At 38.7% G+C, this 17,309-nt stretch overlaps 1 protein-coding gene across 4 annotated transcripts in view; it reads left to right on the top strand.

Annotated features, from left to right (window-relative positions):
* LOC130429261 (alpha-actinin-4) overlaps positions 1-17,309 on the top strand; it is a 37,804-nt gene that overhangs the window by 12,491 nt on the left and 8,004 nt on the right. For 2 of the 4 annotated variants that reach the window (XM_056757726.1, XM_056757724.1), the window contains exons 2-12: positions 9,932-10,046; positions 10,514-10,633; positions 11,530-11,616; positions 11,742-11,829; positions 12,183-12,261; positions 12,519-12,600; positions 14,580-14,665; positions 16,215-16,307; positions 16,394-16,624; positions 16,724-16,871; positions 17,050-17,200. In XM_056757726.1, the coding sequence (XP_056613704.1) occupies positions 9,932-10,046; positions 10,514-10,633; positions 11,530-11,616; positions 11,742-11,829; positions 12,183-12,261; positions 12,519-12,600; positions 14,580-14,665; positions 16,215-16,307; positions 16,394-16,624; positions 16,724-16,871; positions 17,050-17,200 (1,280 nt within the window). Of the gene's footprint in view, positions 1-9,931; positions 10,047-10,513; positions 10,634-11,529; positions 11,617-11,741; positions 11,830-12,182; positions 12,262-12,518; positions 12,601-14,097; positions 14,184-14,579; positions 14,666-16,214; positions 16,308-16,393; positions 16,625-16,723; positions 16,872-17,049; positions 17,201-17,309 lie in introns of all 4 variants that reach the window. The other 2 variants (XM_056757723.1, XM_056757725.1) reach the window with 1 other exon arrangement.

The raw sequence follows: 17,309 nt of genomic DNA, 5'->3' as shown, positions 1-17,309 counted from the left end.
GCACATGTTTTAGTATGAAATTTGAACTGATTTTAATTTATACGTGAACATTCTTCATATTTCATTCAATATTCAGTTCATGTTAGTTGTTAACTTATTTTATGTCTACTTTTTGGCAGTTGTTTATTATGAATGAGAAGCATAAGGCATCAAATTCACAAAATCCAGTTGAGTTCATCTATAATTTCATTGATAAGTTTTTTTCTGTTAGCTTTCAGTATAAACTGGTGATTTAAATTAGTCAAATAATCTCAATTTGAACAGTTTTCCTGCCTGTAGACAGCACTGTCTGCTTCGTGGGGGAGAGTGTGTGCTTATTTGACTGATTTTCCGCCTTGCTGCTAAAATATTTCCTAGACACTTTTTGAGAGTCGATGTGTGAGATCTCAATGTGTGAAAAGCATCAGATTGTGCAATCGTTCACTTGAGCCTGTCTAGATGTGTGTGTTGGCTCCAGGTACACTACACGGGGCGGTAGTGATGTCACCGCAGCCTGCTTGTTTTGCATCTTTTAAATGAACGTCTGTAATTTTCCAGCGATTGAAAAGATGGTTTCATATCTTGATTGTTGACTGCGCATGCTACGAAACATCTCCGCTCGGGCGTTTGGTTTCATGCTGGAGTGCTAGTGGTCAGTATGTTCTTGGGCATTTAAGTGTGTGGTTCTGGTTCCTGGTTGTCCTGGGGGGGGGTTCTGCGAAGAGGGATGTGTGCTTCTCGGGTGGGTTACACATATAACACCTCAATCTAAGGTCATTGATGTCTGATGAGTGAGTGTGCAGATCGTTTCAGGATGTGATTTTTCCAGATTTTCTAGAGATCTTAACCAAGTCACAAACAAACAGAAAACAATATAAATTAGGGATGCACCGAAAGGAAAATCCTTGGCCAAAACCGAAACACCGAAAGAAATTAGGCCAATTATTAGTACCCTTGCATTTATGGCTATGACTACTAACTTTACTAAAATCAAGGCATTGCAATTGCATAAATATTAAAGTTTCAAAGAATAAATAAATGACAAATTATGCAAATATTTATTTAGCAAATTGCAACAATGTACAGTATAAAATAAAACTAAACTAAGATGTTTAACTTGACCCCACTCATGTGTATATTAAATAATAATGTACAGGTCTACTGGCCTGCTGAAAAGTTGAACAATTAAATGTCCTCTCGTGAAAACAAAGTGCATTTAGATCAAGTGCATTTTACATTTTTCTCTGTAGGACTACTACAAGAAAGTGCATTCAGAACAAGTCCAACTGCTTAAAGATACAACAATATTTTCTCTGTAGGCCTTCAACATAATAGTGTATCCAAACAAAGACTCCCACAGCCCATATGTTAACTGTAGAACTTTAACAACAACAAATGCACCAAGAATTGCAGATGTGCAAAGTTGATAATAAGTAGCGTAAGAATAGAATAACCAACTTATTCTGTCGTCTGAAGCGCTATGATGTTCATGAACGGAATTTTGAGAAAAACGTGTTTAAAGTTAAGTTATGAAAATAAAAGCCCAACAGTCCAATAACACAAGTAAAAAACACTTTACAGTGGTAAGAGACTTACTCTTATAACAATTTAGTAAAAAAAAACATGTCCTAGTGTTGAAGTCTAAAAAAATACTGTACAAAACCGTTGGAATAAAACGAAAGTAAGGAAAATGGTGCAGCGCTCGTTTAAAGAACGAGAGCTCTGCCATAATCACTACACAAGGAAAGTGACAAACATTACGGACATCAACTAATAAGCAGTGAAGCAAGTTTTAAGTTGTTTATCGTCTGCATAGTGTCTGGACTTTAGATCATCTCTCGTATATTTTGCGATCGCGGTCCGGCTCGCGTGAGCAGTGGAGCGGGCATAACTCTGGTGCCGTAGACTGAGAGCTCTGTCATCTCGCGAAAACAATGTATAAAAACCTTTGCATGCCATAGTTTACACAGGACTGGCGGGAACTGTGCATTAATACTTCTTCATTCTTCATATTATGTGGTTTACTTTGATAGGTGAACTGTCGTTCCCGCGTCCCAGCGCGACATCCGGGTTTTCCCAAATCGCATCACATGTCTAGTCAGTCAAATGACAACGACACGTAGGTAGCTTCACGAGCATATCCCGCTGAAGGGAAACGGGTGTTTACAAATTGCCCTCATTGTAATCTGCCAGAATGACGGGCGGCCATCAGATTTTTCCGTCACTGGTAAAAAAAAATCTGTCAATGACAAATAATTTTGGGGATTACGCGACCTCTGGTTCACACACGTAAAGGAATATTGGTCACACTCTAGAGCCCTGAGGGTGCATGCAATTTAGGAGACGCTTTAGTGCTGCGATTAAAGGAATAACGTCCGCTACAGATGCATCAAAGGAGCGGTATCTGTTTGTGTCATCACAACATTTCGGCCGTGTTGTTTCGGTGATAAAAGTCTTTCGGTGGCCGAATATTCGGTGCATCCCTAATATAAATAAAATAAGAATACAAACAATTTGACTACTGGGCTCAGCTTTGAATGTTTTTGTACTTTACCAATACAATAATTGTTAATTTACTTTACACAGTTTTTGCAGTTGAAATTGCCATTGAGGGTTATGAAGCTATGTTGGTTTGGTATCACCAACTGCCTTGCAATCCCCAGTTTATTTCGATACTGGTTACCACATCACACATACTTACACACTGTGTAGAAACAGATGTCGACAAAAGCCATTTCACTGACGAGAAAGATGAACTCACTCCGATTTACTTCCACCACAAGTGTGTGTGTATGAGTGTATCACTATGCACTGTTGGTTCATTTTAAGCCTTGCCACACCTATTGTAAAAGACTGTGTTTGTGTACTTCAGACTTTTATCTTTTTAAGGAAACAGATTAATGTAGATATGTGTGCGTGTGTGTCTGACAGATTAAGCAGTGGCATAGTGTGACTTCATTAGCTCTGGAATGTTTGAAAGGATGCGGGGCATGGAGTTTGTGTGTGTGTCTGTGTAGAGAAGCGCAAACCGTTTTACTAAAGTGACTGTGAACAGATCAAGCAACACTTAACCACAACACACAGTGCAAACACACACACACCTCTTGTGTTGTCCTCAACAGGCTGCTGCTGATGTGCTCTCACAGGAACAGGAAGTGGGGTTGAAGTTTGTGAACAGCACAGACGCAGCAGTTTTGACCCCCACCACCACCCGGCGCCTGTGTTCTTTCAGTTTTTTTGCTGCCTCATTGAAAGCGTCCCTGCTGTGGGGGCCAGACATCCTCATATTTCACATTCCTGCAACCGAAGGATAAACAAACATAAATGAGCATGCATACTTTTCAATATTAGACGAATTCCTTTTAGAGATGTGTTTTTTGGATGTCAGTCGGGACTGCAAAGCAGGAAAGGGTGTGGTCTTTTTGATCAGGTGCAACTGTGTGTTTTCTTTTGTATGCATTGTGGGATAAAGGGGGTGGGGCCAAGTGCGGACCATTGCGTCACGCAATACTGAGTGTGTGTTGCCTTATAAGGGAAAGTGAGCATTACAAGCGATGCAGGAAGAGGCGGTTATAATGACAATACCACGAGACAGGGCTGACTGGACTGACCTGTTAGGCTTCACTCTCTCGCTCTCTCTCCATACCACATTATCGGTCATGCAGAACTTACAAGCACCTTCACTAGTGGTTTTTGCATTGACAAGTGTTGATGCTGTTGCTCATACTGGGGTTTTAAATATTGGGGCATAACTGGACGCCAGATTGTTTGTGTTTCCTGTGACTGACATTTTTATTCATGTGGCTGTGCCGTTACTTCATATAGCTTGGACATTGTGTTTTGTCGTCTGGTGAAGCATAAATGATTTGTTTGTTTGGTTTAAAAGTAAAAATCAAGTGTAACTTCATTGACCGGTGTGATGTGGAATATGAAGGGACCCCAGAACCTTCCTGTTCCTAGGAGGACACTGTTAGAGCTCTTCACAGTAAATATTAGCCCAGAGAAGGACAGAGAATGAGTGTTTGTTTAAATGCTGAAAAGGCACATTCCATCCTCAAGTGGGCTGTGAAGAGCTGAACAGCCTCTGTATCGATTATGCTGTTTCGAGTCCGATTCACAAGCTCTTGATTCAATTCTCGATTTAAGTCACTAATTATAGAATTAATACAAATACTATAGATATTTCTTAAAGAGATCAGTAAATTTCACTTTATAATGGTGAATAAAAATATTAAATGAAGAGCCACAAACCTGTATATTCAACTTTTAACACACTTGGGTATATTGAAACGGAAATGGATCAAACAGGATCAGGTTATTTTAAATTAAAGATGCAGTATAACTTTCCCAAAATTAGCTGTAAAGATAGGCTGCAATCATATGAACGCTGCCTTTCATGTGAAAGGTGATGTTAAATTTGATGACAAGCCCGCATCTGCCACTTTAATTAAGCAATGAATGATATGCTCACTTTTGTAACATCCACCCGTTGTAAAAAAGAAAGTCATCTAGTGGATAGTAGTAGCACAACCATTCACGTTAATGAACGTCAGTCCTTGCGGAAATGGAAAAGAATAAAAATCTATTCACATCTTTTGAGAATCGAAGTTGAATCGACCACATTAAAAAAAAAAGATTTTCACCCAGCCATATTTGATAGTATTTATTGTTTTATTTTTACCATATAGCATTTAGGTCCAACTATGGATTTTTTTTGAGTTTAGTTCTATTTAGTCAGCACAACAGTCCGGCTTTTGCTTTTAAAATAATAAACACTACAACTACAACATAATACGATCTTGAAATGAAACTGCCCTTTTTTGCTACCTTAGTGTATAAATTACAGATTATCCAAGGTTCCTTATTTTTACCCCTAAAGTTTTAAATTGGTTTATAGTTGAGTAAGTTGCTTTCACGGAAAAATAACATCCCTTTATTATGACTGAACCACATTTGAGGACGGTGAATCCCTGAAATAGAGACACAATGGCTTTTCCTGTCACCAAACAAGTCATCAAATCCATCCAGAGAGAGAAGATCTGATCTGTGGTCTGCTGCCATGCGCTGTTGGTTGTGCTTGCCCTTTGAGCCAGTGTCAGAGAATGTGGGCCAGGTCAAAATATCTTTCAGTTCTTGAACTGAAGTTTGTTTAGTTTCTGATTTCTTGATTGCAAGTTTCTTGACATATAGAAACTGCCTTTGTGGTTTCATCAGTTCTGCAGTTTTATTCTTAGCCATGGCTTGATGGCCTTTTTACTTCCCTTACGTTCTTGTTGTACCTAATAAGGTAAACCACTTTGTTAATTTAGTTCTGAGCACTCTGAGAGTTTTTTCCAGCAGGATACTTTTTTAATGGGTCTGATATTCAGTCTTTAATTTCAGGTGGGTTGGTGATCAGAGCAGTGACTTTTGCGGTGTGTCGGATGACCGTATTGGCAGACTGGATTTCCAGTGTCCCCATGAGGCCTCTGTTTAATCCGACTCTCTTTTCTTAGTGAAAGCAGGCCTGAGAAAGTCCCGCTCCAACCGTGAGTCAGCGCTGGTGAAGTGCCACTCTGCAGGCAAAACCGTAATGTGCAAAACAAGTACTGTGCTAAAAAAAGCCTTCGCTGAGGGAATCACTTAGGGAAATGAGCATATCGGCTGCCAGATTAACCGTTGGGCCTGTGAAACGGGAAAGACCTTCACCAGTTTACAGGAAAACTCAAGCCACCTTGCTGCCCGTACAAATTCTTAGTACAATTGCATTGTTTTGTAGTGCATTTTTATTTGTGTTGTCACACACATCTCAGTGAGGATATCTACTTTGGGTCATCAAGTCAGGTTAAGGGGTGAGGTGATTGTTACTGGTCGTGACGGTGTAGATGAACCATTCTATATATTCAGATCATTCTGTGGCTGACAAGGCATTTCCTTTTAGGTGTGTGAGAGAGAGAGAGGACCCTCCTTCCTTCCCCGTGTGAAAGGAATAGTTATCATTACACCTGGAGCCCTGCCCTTTCCTTGACGGAGACATGAATCACCAGAATGATTTCAGAATGAACTATTGTGAAATTGTTTGTCTTGTTTGGTTTCTTTTTTGTGGCTCAAAGGTCAGCTGATACTAGACAGATTTTCATTTGTTTATTCGGCTAAAGAAATGTTTCCTGTGTAACATCCCGTAATAAAACCATACACGTTACATTTAAAGTTCACCCACAAAAAAAATCTGTTATCAATACTTACCCTCCTGTGATTTTAATCCTGTATGTCTTTCTTCCGCAGAACACAAAAGATTATATTTTGAAAAATGTTGTTAACAGCCCCCACTGACTTGCATTGGTCTAGTCTATACAATAGAAGTGAATGGGGACCAGTCTTCAAAATATCTTTTTGTCGAAGAAAGAAATCCATAAAGGTTTGAAATGTTAAGAGGGTGAGTAGCTGATCTTACTCTTGATGGTCTGATTATGGGATAGTTAAGAACTTCCTATATCAACCATGGATCTACATGTGTAAAAACATGTTTACCACTTGGGAGGGATCTAGATGGCCGACTAGTTTGTTAGTGAGGTCGACTTTAGACTCTAGACGCATTTTGTCAAATCTAAAGCACAAAACTAAGATTATCATCGCATGTGTTTGTTGGGCGAATGCTTTTGGTATTGAGAATGAAATGCAAATGTACCAGACACTTTACATTGTTGACATGACATAGTGTTTTCACTCTGTCTCTAAACCAACACGCCTGTTCTTGTAACCTTTCTCTGAATATGATACGCATGTCTACCATTCTTAAAATCACTCTTGTGCGTTATTGGGATGTCTTTCATTCCTGCACATTCCTAAATGCTAGGTCAGGCACTCCTGTCTAGCATTCTTTCAACTGTTCATGACTTCATGTGTTTATCTGTATCTTTATTAGCTTCTGTTCGCTCGCTTTGTGTTGCCTGTGGGGTTTGAAAAGAATCCATTTTATCCTTTAAGGGTTAAAGTTCATGCAGTCTGGAAAGAAACCCGACCCCATCGAACACTGCTGGGAGTCTCACAAAGGGAGGAAATACTATAAATAAATCAAAAAATAAACATGGCATTCACCAGAGCAACTCCTGTAGAGCATGGAAGTCAGAGACAACACCCCCCCGTTGCCTTCCCTCTCTTTTTTCCTGTCCTCTGTTCTCTTCATCTTAGTGTTCTGTTGATATAATATTGCTTCTATGTCAGGGTTGACTGCTCAGATTTGAAATATTGGTCGATTAATAAACTTTGAACATGATCTGTGTAAGTGATTTGTAAAATATTTTACTAAAGGATGATTTTACATAAGCACTTACCCAGACATACTTCAGACCCTTTGTAAGGTTTTGGGTGATTGGGGTATTTCATTATTTAAGCATTGTGAGGCTAAATGTAAATATTTTGGCAATTGTTGAGTTTAGTTTTTTTGTGGATTACTGAAACTTTTCATTGAGAAACATTTAACATTGTTTTCTGATATGTGAATAAAGCATCTGCCTCAATTTGATCTCTTGTTAGCTCCCCCTATGTTGTTCGGCTTGTATTAAAAACAATGCCGTTCTTAAAGAAATGTTTCCAAATTATGTTAAAAATGTCATAGCTTCACACCTTGCATTACTTTCGTTTAAACTGAGCTTGTGCTAAAGTTGTATTTTGTTTAGAATGTGTAAAGGACACTCACATTTTTCCATCGTCCTGTCCGAGCCCACATGCTGCACCCAACCCTCTTTAGAGATGAATGCTAATGATTGTGTTGCAGATGACAATGCATTTTAGAAACTAGTTATTATTGAACATTCATTTAAAAGTTTGCATTAGCATCATGTATACTCAAACACTGCTGTGTGTTGACGATTTAATTGAGGAGCTGCAGTCGAAGATATTTTATAAAATATTGATTGGTTACATTATTTACACTTTACACAAAGTCAAATCAGGATTTAAAATAAAAGGTGCAAGTGTCCATCACAATTCTCATAGTCCTGTAAAATTTATTTTTGTGTTCTTCGACAGAGACTATGTGTCCAGGATTAACGTTAGATAAAAGGAGAACCTCTATGCCGGTTTGTTTGCCAAGCTCTGCAGCTATATGTTTTTGTATTTTGATAATCAATTTATATATTATTTGAGTAAATTTTCGTATTTGTGTTCAATGTTGCTGAATAACTTGTGGTAAAATAACGTAGGAAAAAATGTCGTTAAGCCTAAATAAATATGAATTGATATACAAGTGAATTGAACTATCATGCATGCTGAGCTGGGTAGGCAGTTGTGGAATTGCATTATGTGCATTGACACCTAAACCTGTCAGTCGCGCGTGCGCCATTCACACTGGTGCTTCAGGGATGTGTTTGTGGAAGGTTATAGTTCTATCTTGCGTATGTATTCTTGTGAAGGGAGTGGCACTGGCAGTTCACTTTAACCGAGAGTTTTATTTCATTTCCAAAACTCTTTGATGTCATCTGATCACACACCCACCTATCAAAGTCTTCCAAACATTATACTGCTGTTGGAATTTGCTGGCGAACAAACAGTTTTATTGGTCAATGCTTACGGACTGTTTAGAGTGATTATTTGGCTATTATCCATTGATGGTACTCTTTGGTACTGACACAAGGCACCAAATGATTATTGTCATGCCCATTGACCAATGTTGATAATCTCATTAATAAAAAACGTATTAACTGTAAATGAAGTAAAGAGTGTGCAATTAATCGTAATCTGTTTTCAATTTAAATCTTGTCCTCAAACAATTATAAAAACAAAATAATTGTGGTATAAAAAAAATTGTGCTGCATTTCGTTTTGAAAGGATCTGATCATTTTTTTGTTCTTTTTTTATTTATGCATTTATACTTAATAAATACAAATAAAAGTAAAACATTGATAAAGTTGAATTCAGTGTTAAATTGGCTATTTATTATTGTTATTATTTATAATTGATCAATTTATTAACTTTGTTTCCAAAACCAAAGAGTAATGATGTTATATAATTGTGGTCTCGTCATCATCGAGCAGCCCTATAAATAATACGATTAATAAGACTGTATGGTACATCAATCTTTCATTTATTTTCAAGGGTTGCCTAGACTGCATTTAAGCGCACACAGGTAGAGCATGACAACAGCAGTTATCACCCACATTTCTCACTCTGTGAGGGGTGTATGTGCGTTTAGTGTGTGGGGCAACCCTGTAGTTGTATATAATTTGAATCTGGCCTAAAGAGCGTATGTTTGGGTAAGTGGTTCTTTCTCTGAAATTCTTGCAACGTGGCGTGATGGAATGATGTCACCCACACCCAACTAATCAAAGACATCCCGCTTGGCTTTCCCTACCCACACATATAGAGTCCCCTGTTTAAGCAGAGGTATTTGCAGACCCTGTCAAATGGCATTTGTTTACAGTGTGGATATACCTGTTCACGTTCCTGACTGGTATGTGTGTCTGTGTCTCTCTCTCTCTCTCTCTGTGTGTGTGTGTGTGTGTGTGTGTGTGTGTGTGTGAATGAATGCTGAATTGTTTTTCTGGCAGTCCTGTCCCTGGTAGGTGGATGTCGTACGAGGGGGGTGGGTGAAGGGGCTCATTATCCACTAAACTCAATGGAATCATTGTATTAGAGCGAGCGGGAGAGGCTGCGGGCCCAGAGACCCTTTTCCTAGTGTGATGTGATGCTGGTCTCTGTGTTTATAAATGCTTGTTCATGTTGAGGTGTTTTGAGTTTAACAGCTCTCTCCTCTAGATTATATTAAAGCACAGAGATACGCAGATTTCTCATGTCAAACTTTCAGAAGAAGGGAATTTTTTGCTTTGAATTAGATGCTGAAATGGAAATGCCCACATCGATTTTCCTCCAAAACATCTTGGACATTCCAGGGTGCAGCAGAACGCAAACCCATTTCCTGTTCCCCTGACTGTATGGCCCCGCTTCCTCTGACGTAACTTCCTGTTTGTTCTAGACTTTCACGGCTTGGTGCAACTCTCACCTGCGGAAGTCGGGAACGCAAATCGACAACATCGAGGAGGATTTCAGAGATGGACTCAAACTAATGCTGCTCCTAGAGGTCATCGCAGGTCTGTGAGCTTCAGTCGTATCACCTGACACCGTGTAATGGAATAGATTGTAATCAGACTCATCTGTGTGGGTCGTTCTTCATTCATGCACCACACCTTCATACCATAGTGTGACAGACTGTTGTTCATGCTACGGTTATATGCACCTCTGTTCTTAAAAATATATATTTTTTTTCTATGATAAGAAACTTTTTTCATTATTCACCTTCACCCACATGTCATGACTCTCTTCCTTTTGCAGAACACAACTAGGGATATTTTGAGGAAGGTTGATAACCAAAAAACATGGCCCCATTGACTTTTCTCAGAATATCTTCTTTAGTTGTCTAGAGAAAATATAGTCTATGATGTTTATCAGAGAAGAATGTGACCAGACTCTTTAGAATGCTGTTGGAAAATGTGTTATCGGGGAGTTTGACAACTAATTGCTTGTGTGTGTGTGTGTGTGTGTGTGTGTGTGTGTGTAGGGGAGAGATTACCAAAACCTGAAAGAGGCAAGATGAGAGTGCACAAGATCAACAATGTCAACAAAGCGCTGGACTTCATCGCCAGCAAAGGAGTCAAACTGGTGTCGATTGGTGCCGAAGGTACAAATGCATTCCTGCACTGAAATCCTTTCAACGTGTTTTGTGTGTATACAATGGTGACCAGAAATCCAAAGGCCATTTATTGACAGACGTTTCACTGCCTTTCCTGCCAAGTGAAATCCCACGGCGGTATAAAGACACATGCATGTTTGTGTGCGTGTGCGTTCGGGAAATTGTGACCTTTCTGATCCTCCTCCATATTTATGCAGTGGTTGAGAAACAGAGGCTGTTTTTCTTGTGTAATTACAAGGCACAAATCTCTTAACTTCTGCCATTAATTTAGCCGGAACCACTTTATATGGATGTAGATAATTTGAGATCATTTTGTACTGAAAAATTGAAAATCTCAAAGTTAGTAATGCTTGAAGGCTGTTTATAGATTTGCTGATAACACTTTACTTAAAGCCCTTATGTACAATGCATCATAAAGGGTAAGATGGATTATAATTGTTCATAATGTGTGTTGTCAAAAAGTAAATGTTGTTGTGAAGAATTGTAATCAATATTAAAAAGTGTTATAATGTGTTTACTGTAATTACAATTATTCATGAGACATTACAATGCATTATAAGGTGAACTACATGGCATAATTAACACATTAAAACCAGTTTTATAATGCATTATACATGTATGCTTTAAGTAAAGTTTACCGATTTGTCTTTATAACATCTATCAGCATGGTGAATTGGTTTAATCTGTCTTTTATCTGAATCAGCATCTATAGTCAGCTTTATGCGGTAAAGACAGTGTCATGGTATGTGTCGGTTCTCATAAACCGCCAGAACTAGTCATGACAGCATCAAAATGGCAAACAAATTGTCCTTTTCGGCAGCTATCTTATAAATAGAGGCTGTTCCTTTTCATTGATGGTTTTGTGTCTATGTGCGCATTTGTAGAAATTGTGGATGGAAACGCCAAGATGACTCTGGGAATGATTTGGACCATCATCCTCCGCTTTGCCATCCAGGACATCTCAGTGGAGGGTATAGTTTTTGGACTCTAGAAATTTTCTGAAGAATTTTGAACGGCTTAATTAAATGTTGTGCTTTGGGGGACAGAAGACAAATGCCCAGTAATGGTCTGTTTATACATTTTCTTCACTCCACAGAAACCTCGGCTAAAGAAGGGTTGTTGCTCTGGTGTCAGAGAAAGACTGCTCCTTACAAGAATGTCAACGTTCAAAACTTCCATATCAGGTCTGCATCAGACTCATGTTAACTTCTGACTCTTTTTTTGATTGATGCTTATTCATAGATTCTCACATCCAGGGAGTGTTAAAGCGAGTTTTGCATACATTATTGTTATGGACATTGCTTTATTTGAATAAGCAAATTAACGAGATACAGAGCGATTTGAAATAAACTTCAAACTACATTTACTGTTAACTAAACTGTATAAAACCGTTCCTTTACCATATTTTGCAAAACTTTGTTTATTTTATAGTCCAACAATCACATCAGTTCAGAAACACATTACTGTTGCCCTCTGCTGGACAATGTGAAAAATATGTATCATCTGTTTATTTGACTGTTATTTTCGCTCCGTACAGCTGGAAGGATGGTCTTGCCTTCAATGCTCTGATCCATAGACACAGACCAGAGCTCATTGATTATGACAAACTGAGAAAGGTGTGTATATCATGAAAAAAACAAAGACTAAAGCTGAGATGTTTACAAAATCAAAAATGCAATGGACACAGATTTGCATAGCGAAATTGAATCTAAATAATTTACTTTAAGCTTAAAGTAGTTATATAGAAAAATACTTCCAGAAGTCTTCAATGGAAATCTCCTGATGTTTCTTTTAAGATGCAGACAACGATTTGAGACAGACTTTATGTCTTTTAATACAGATATATATCATTGATTTCCATTTGTGTTAACAGGATGACCCAGTGACCAATCTGAACAATGCTTTTGAAGTGGCAGAGCGATACCTTGATATCCCAAAAATGTTGGATGCAGAGGGTAAAACCTGTTCTGTTCTTTAGTGTGCGTGTGTCTGCACGTATGTTTTTATATTATATGTTATGTGTTTCTGCACTGGAGTGTTGCGTGCTCAGGTGTGTTTGTGTGAGTGTGTGAAAGTGAATGAGTCTATGTGTAATAGTGTGTTTGGCTTGTCAGTACATGCCCTGTATTTCCAGGAGTTGTTCCTGGTCTCAGACACACAGACATTGCAAACACCCACACCTAATATCTTCCACAAACAGTGTGTCACCATGGTAACCCCCCTGAGCATTATGTTGTTTCTCCCTTGAGCATGATGTCTCCAGGATTCACGCTGTTGCACCAATTTTGTTTTGGTGCTTTATACAGTATATACGTGAATGTGTGTTTAATGGTAATCCCGCGCATATGTCTGCATTCCAATTCACATACAATCAATCAATCCTAAAGAGAATTCAAAATAAGAGAATGCTGTAGTATTTAAAGGGATACTTCACCCAAAAATTCACCCCCCATTTACTTCCATAATAGGAAAAATACAATGATAGTCAAAACTGCCCCACAAGTGTTTGTTGCCCTACATTCTTCAAAATGTCTTAGTTTGTGTTCAACAGAGCAAAAAAATTTTTTCCTACTATGGGAGTCAATGGGGGGCGAATTCTGTCTGGTTATAAGCATTCTTCCAAATATCTTTCTCTTTGTTCATCATTCAGATTTGGAAGAACTCTAATATGAGTAAATGATGACAGAATTTTCCTTTTTGGGTAAAGTGTTAACACCAGTACTTTAAAGATACTGTGTTCAACTAAGTGAAGAAATTGAACTACATTTTAATTCAGTTCACGACTATAAATTTGTGGCATAAATGTTATTCATGAGTGTCGAATTTAGAGATGACACGTGTCATTTCTGGACCATTAGTGGCACTGAACAAAAGTAATATATAATAATAATAATTTGTTAATTTTAAGGTAATTTAAAGCATAAATGCAAAAACAATACATTTTTTTTGTTTGATTTATAAAGCACTATTAAAATAACAGGACGTTGCACTAAAGTCCTGTACAAGACAATAACTTATTCAGATATCAAGACAATAAAACAATAATCAATACAATGACACAACTCAACACCCTTCAGTCTCGTAGACTACACAGAGAAAAAAAAGCCCTCAGCCACTTTTTAAAACAGTTTAGTGTTGGGGCAAGTCTAATATGGGTAGGAAGACTTATTCCATCTCTTTGATGCTGCTACTACAAAAGACCGATCACCCTTACATCTTGTCAGTGTACATCTTGGATCTAAATTATATTAAAGTGAAACGTAGTTTTCTATATGCAGTTTTTTGTTTAACCTGAAAAAAGTTTGTGAATTTGATATGAACCCACTGTCGTCCTTTTCATGTCATGTATGTTATTTGAGTGTGTAACAGCTGTTGACTGCGCGTGTGTGTTGTGTACGGTTAGTTATGTCCAACAGTATGTGCGGGTGTGTATAACTCTTGTTTCCCTGCAGACATAGTGAACACTGCACGTCCAGATGAGAAAGCCATAATGACCTATGTGTCCAGTTTCTACCATGCATTTTCTGGAGCCCAGAAGGTACCCTGCCCCCTCCCGTGACCCCTAACCCTTGACCTCTGTGACCCCAGCTCCTCTTCAGCATGGCTTTTTCCACCATTACTGGAATAACCCAAGGGGTGCTGGTTGAAGATACACTTCCTCGCATGCGGCTTTTAGCCACAATGCGTATGTGTCTCGACTCGCCCTCCTCTGGTCTACAACAGCGGATTTGCTCTCTCTCTCACTACGCGGGTTGCCATGGTTATAACGCCGGACTCCGAACGCCGTTTTCCTTTCAGTGGGGGAGCCCATAAATTGTCTCTGCATAACCGACTGACCCCCAGTCACCCACTTGCTCACTCAATGGGAACTCACACGCTTTGGGTCGCTTCGCTTCACCGCTGTCTCTCTCTCTTTCTGCTGGCTTTGCTATAGATATCGTGGGCACTCTGCGGCCGGATGAGAAGGCTATTATGACCTACGTCTCCTGTTTCTATCACGCCTTCTCAGGTGCTCAGAAGGTGAGAAACCTTTGACCCCTGATGTTTGCCCCATAACTCTGAAAGGGCGCTTTCAGACCTGGTTTGTTCAAGGCCATTTTGAGGGATTTTAGATAAAATCGGCTAAATCTCTTATCTGCATTGCTTTTCATATCTAGGTTAAAGTGGCATGTGACTGTGTGTCTAGAGGCGTGTGCGAAACCTGTTGTTTGTGAAATATAACATCACATCATAATGAACAACGTCCCCATTATTCTCATGATGTACTTTGATTCAAAGGCACAGTATGTTATAGATTAAGTCTTAAACATCTGGTCAATTACTACTACTTGCAACATAAAATAAAGGATATGATATACATCCGTAATCTAGTGTGAAGACATCAGGACTTAATGAAAACAAACCAGGTGTGAAAGCACATTAAGAGTAGAGGCCACTGGCTGGTCATTACAGCTTTTGACTTCACTATTCCTAAACTCACTGCCATCTTCTTTACATACACGTTTTTTCTTTCTGGTCAACATGCTTATTTGGGTTTACCAGTCTATCAGAACTTTCTTTAAATGCTGTTGAGATTAAAAATTTAGCGTTCCGTATTTGCACTCATTGATGCATATGTTTGTGAGGTCACAAAACTTAAATGCAAACTGTGACCAACATTGAGTGTAAATTGGAAAATCATAATGCAGTTTACAAAAACGAATTCTATTAGAATCACTGGTGTTGCTGTTGGTTCTGTCTTTACACAAATACACTCAACCACTGTAATATATGTTATTTATGTTATACTAAAGTCCGGTCTAGAGAAACCGCATAGTTTAACTTTTGTTTACATGGACTCAACTGCAGCTAAAATTCATTAAACCAAACAAAGGGCAAAAGGACATTTCAGCCATTTTATTTTTAATATTGGTTTTAATGTGCTTTAGCATTTATTGTGAGCAGTTTGAACACTTTCTGTTTCAGCGTTAGTTAATGCTGTAAAGAAATCTGGTGAGATCCTCCAGCAGTGGTATAAAAATTGAGAATGCAGATTTGATTTGGAAAATGGCATGTGTATTTTACAGTTAGATTACACGTTTTCAAAACTAACCAAGTTTGGTGTTTGCATGGAACGTCAATTAGCATAAGAGTTAGCATTGGTAATGTTGATGTTAAGCTGGTTCTTCAATGTTTTTGGCTATTTTTAACGCATGCGAATGTTTTGTAGCACAACATTAACTGACAACACTTTGAATTTTGTTTTGTTGTACAACATTAACTGACAACACTTGGAATTTTGTTTTGTTGTGTGATCAATAAGCCATTTTCGTGCGTTTGAATGTAAATGTAAAGCACATTTAGCTAAACCCATTGACTAAACCAAAATCATAATAATCCTTTAGTTATTTTCAAGGCGGCTAAAAAGGATTACTCATTGAAGTATACCGTGTATACTGTATCATACGACATACAGTGTACACTATATACTTTTGTAGTACACTGTATGCTGTATGATGTATTCTTTAGACCCGGGATATATGGAAAGCATTTCAGTCGGTTCAATCTTTTTTAACTCTGACCATGATAGGCTGAGACGGCAGCCAATCGTATCTGCAAGGTGTTGGCTGTCAATCAAGAGAACGAGCACCTGATGGAAGACTACGAAAAGCTGGCTAGTGATGTAAGTCTGTTTGTTTGTGCTGTTTAAGATCCTGTAGTTGGTTTGCAGTTTAGTTTCTAATTCTACCTCTCGTTCATTTTCTTTAGTTGTTGGAGTGGATACGCAGGACAATTCCATGGTTGGAAAACCGTGCTCCAGAAAAGACCATGACAGAAATGCAGCAGAAACTGGAAGATTTCCGTGACTATCGGCGCGTTCACAAACCACCCAAAGTCCAGGAGAAGTGTCAGCTAGAGATCAACTTCAACACATTGCAGACCAAACTTCGTCTGAGCAACCGACCGGCCTTTATGCCATCTGAAGGACGCATGGTGTCTGTAAGAAACTGTTCACAACCCGTCCTGTAATGTTTACTCTTAACCAACTTATCTGACAAAGTAAAACATTTGGCTGATAAGATTATTTCTTTTTTCTAGGACATTAACGGGTCATGGCATAAACTGGAAGGCGCAGAGAAAGGCTATGAAGAGTGGCTACTGAATGAAATCCGTCGTTTGGAGAGGCTTGACCATCTCGCAGAAAAATTCCGCCAGAAAGCAGCTATCCACGAGAGCTGGACAGATGGTATGCTTGCAGAAACTATACCTTCATATGCAAAGATCACAAACTTATGTTTGGCCTCATGCTCAAATTCACCTTCATCAATACACATTTTCTATTTATCCCTATCCCTACAATTATCAATTAAGACGTGTTCATCGTTCAGTCATATGATTACTTGAATATCTGTGATTGTTTGTAGGTAAAGAGGCCATGCTAACACAGAAGGATTATGAGACTGCGACTCTATCTGAGATCAAAGCTCTTCTTAAGAAGCACGAGGCGTTCGAGAGCGACCTCGCCGCTCACCAGGACCGAGTGGAGCAGATTGCTGCCATCGCACAGGAGCTCAAGTGAGAACATGGCAAAAACAAAGCCATCAAAATGAGAGCTAATGAATGAAATTAACAGAATTTAAGGGCTGAAAGTTAAGAAACGCCTGAAAATCAAAAAAATGATGTT

This window comes from Triplophysa dalaica, chromosome 9 (assembly GCF_015846415.1).
Source record: "Triplophysa dalaica isolate WHDGS20190420 chromosome 9, ASM1584641v1, whole genome shotgun sequence".
In the NCBI taxonomy this organism is placed as follows: domain Eukaryota; kingdom Metazoa; phylum Chordata; class Actinopteri; order Cypriniformes; family Nemacheilidae; genus Triplophysa; species Triplophysa dalaica.
This window is presented reverse-complemented; position numbering and strand designations above follow the sequence as displayed.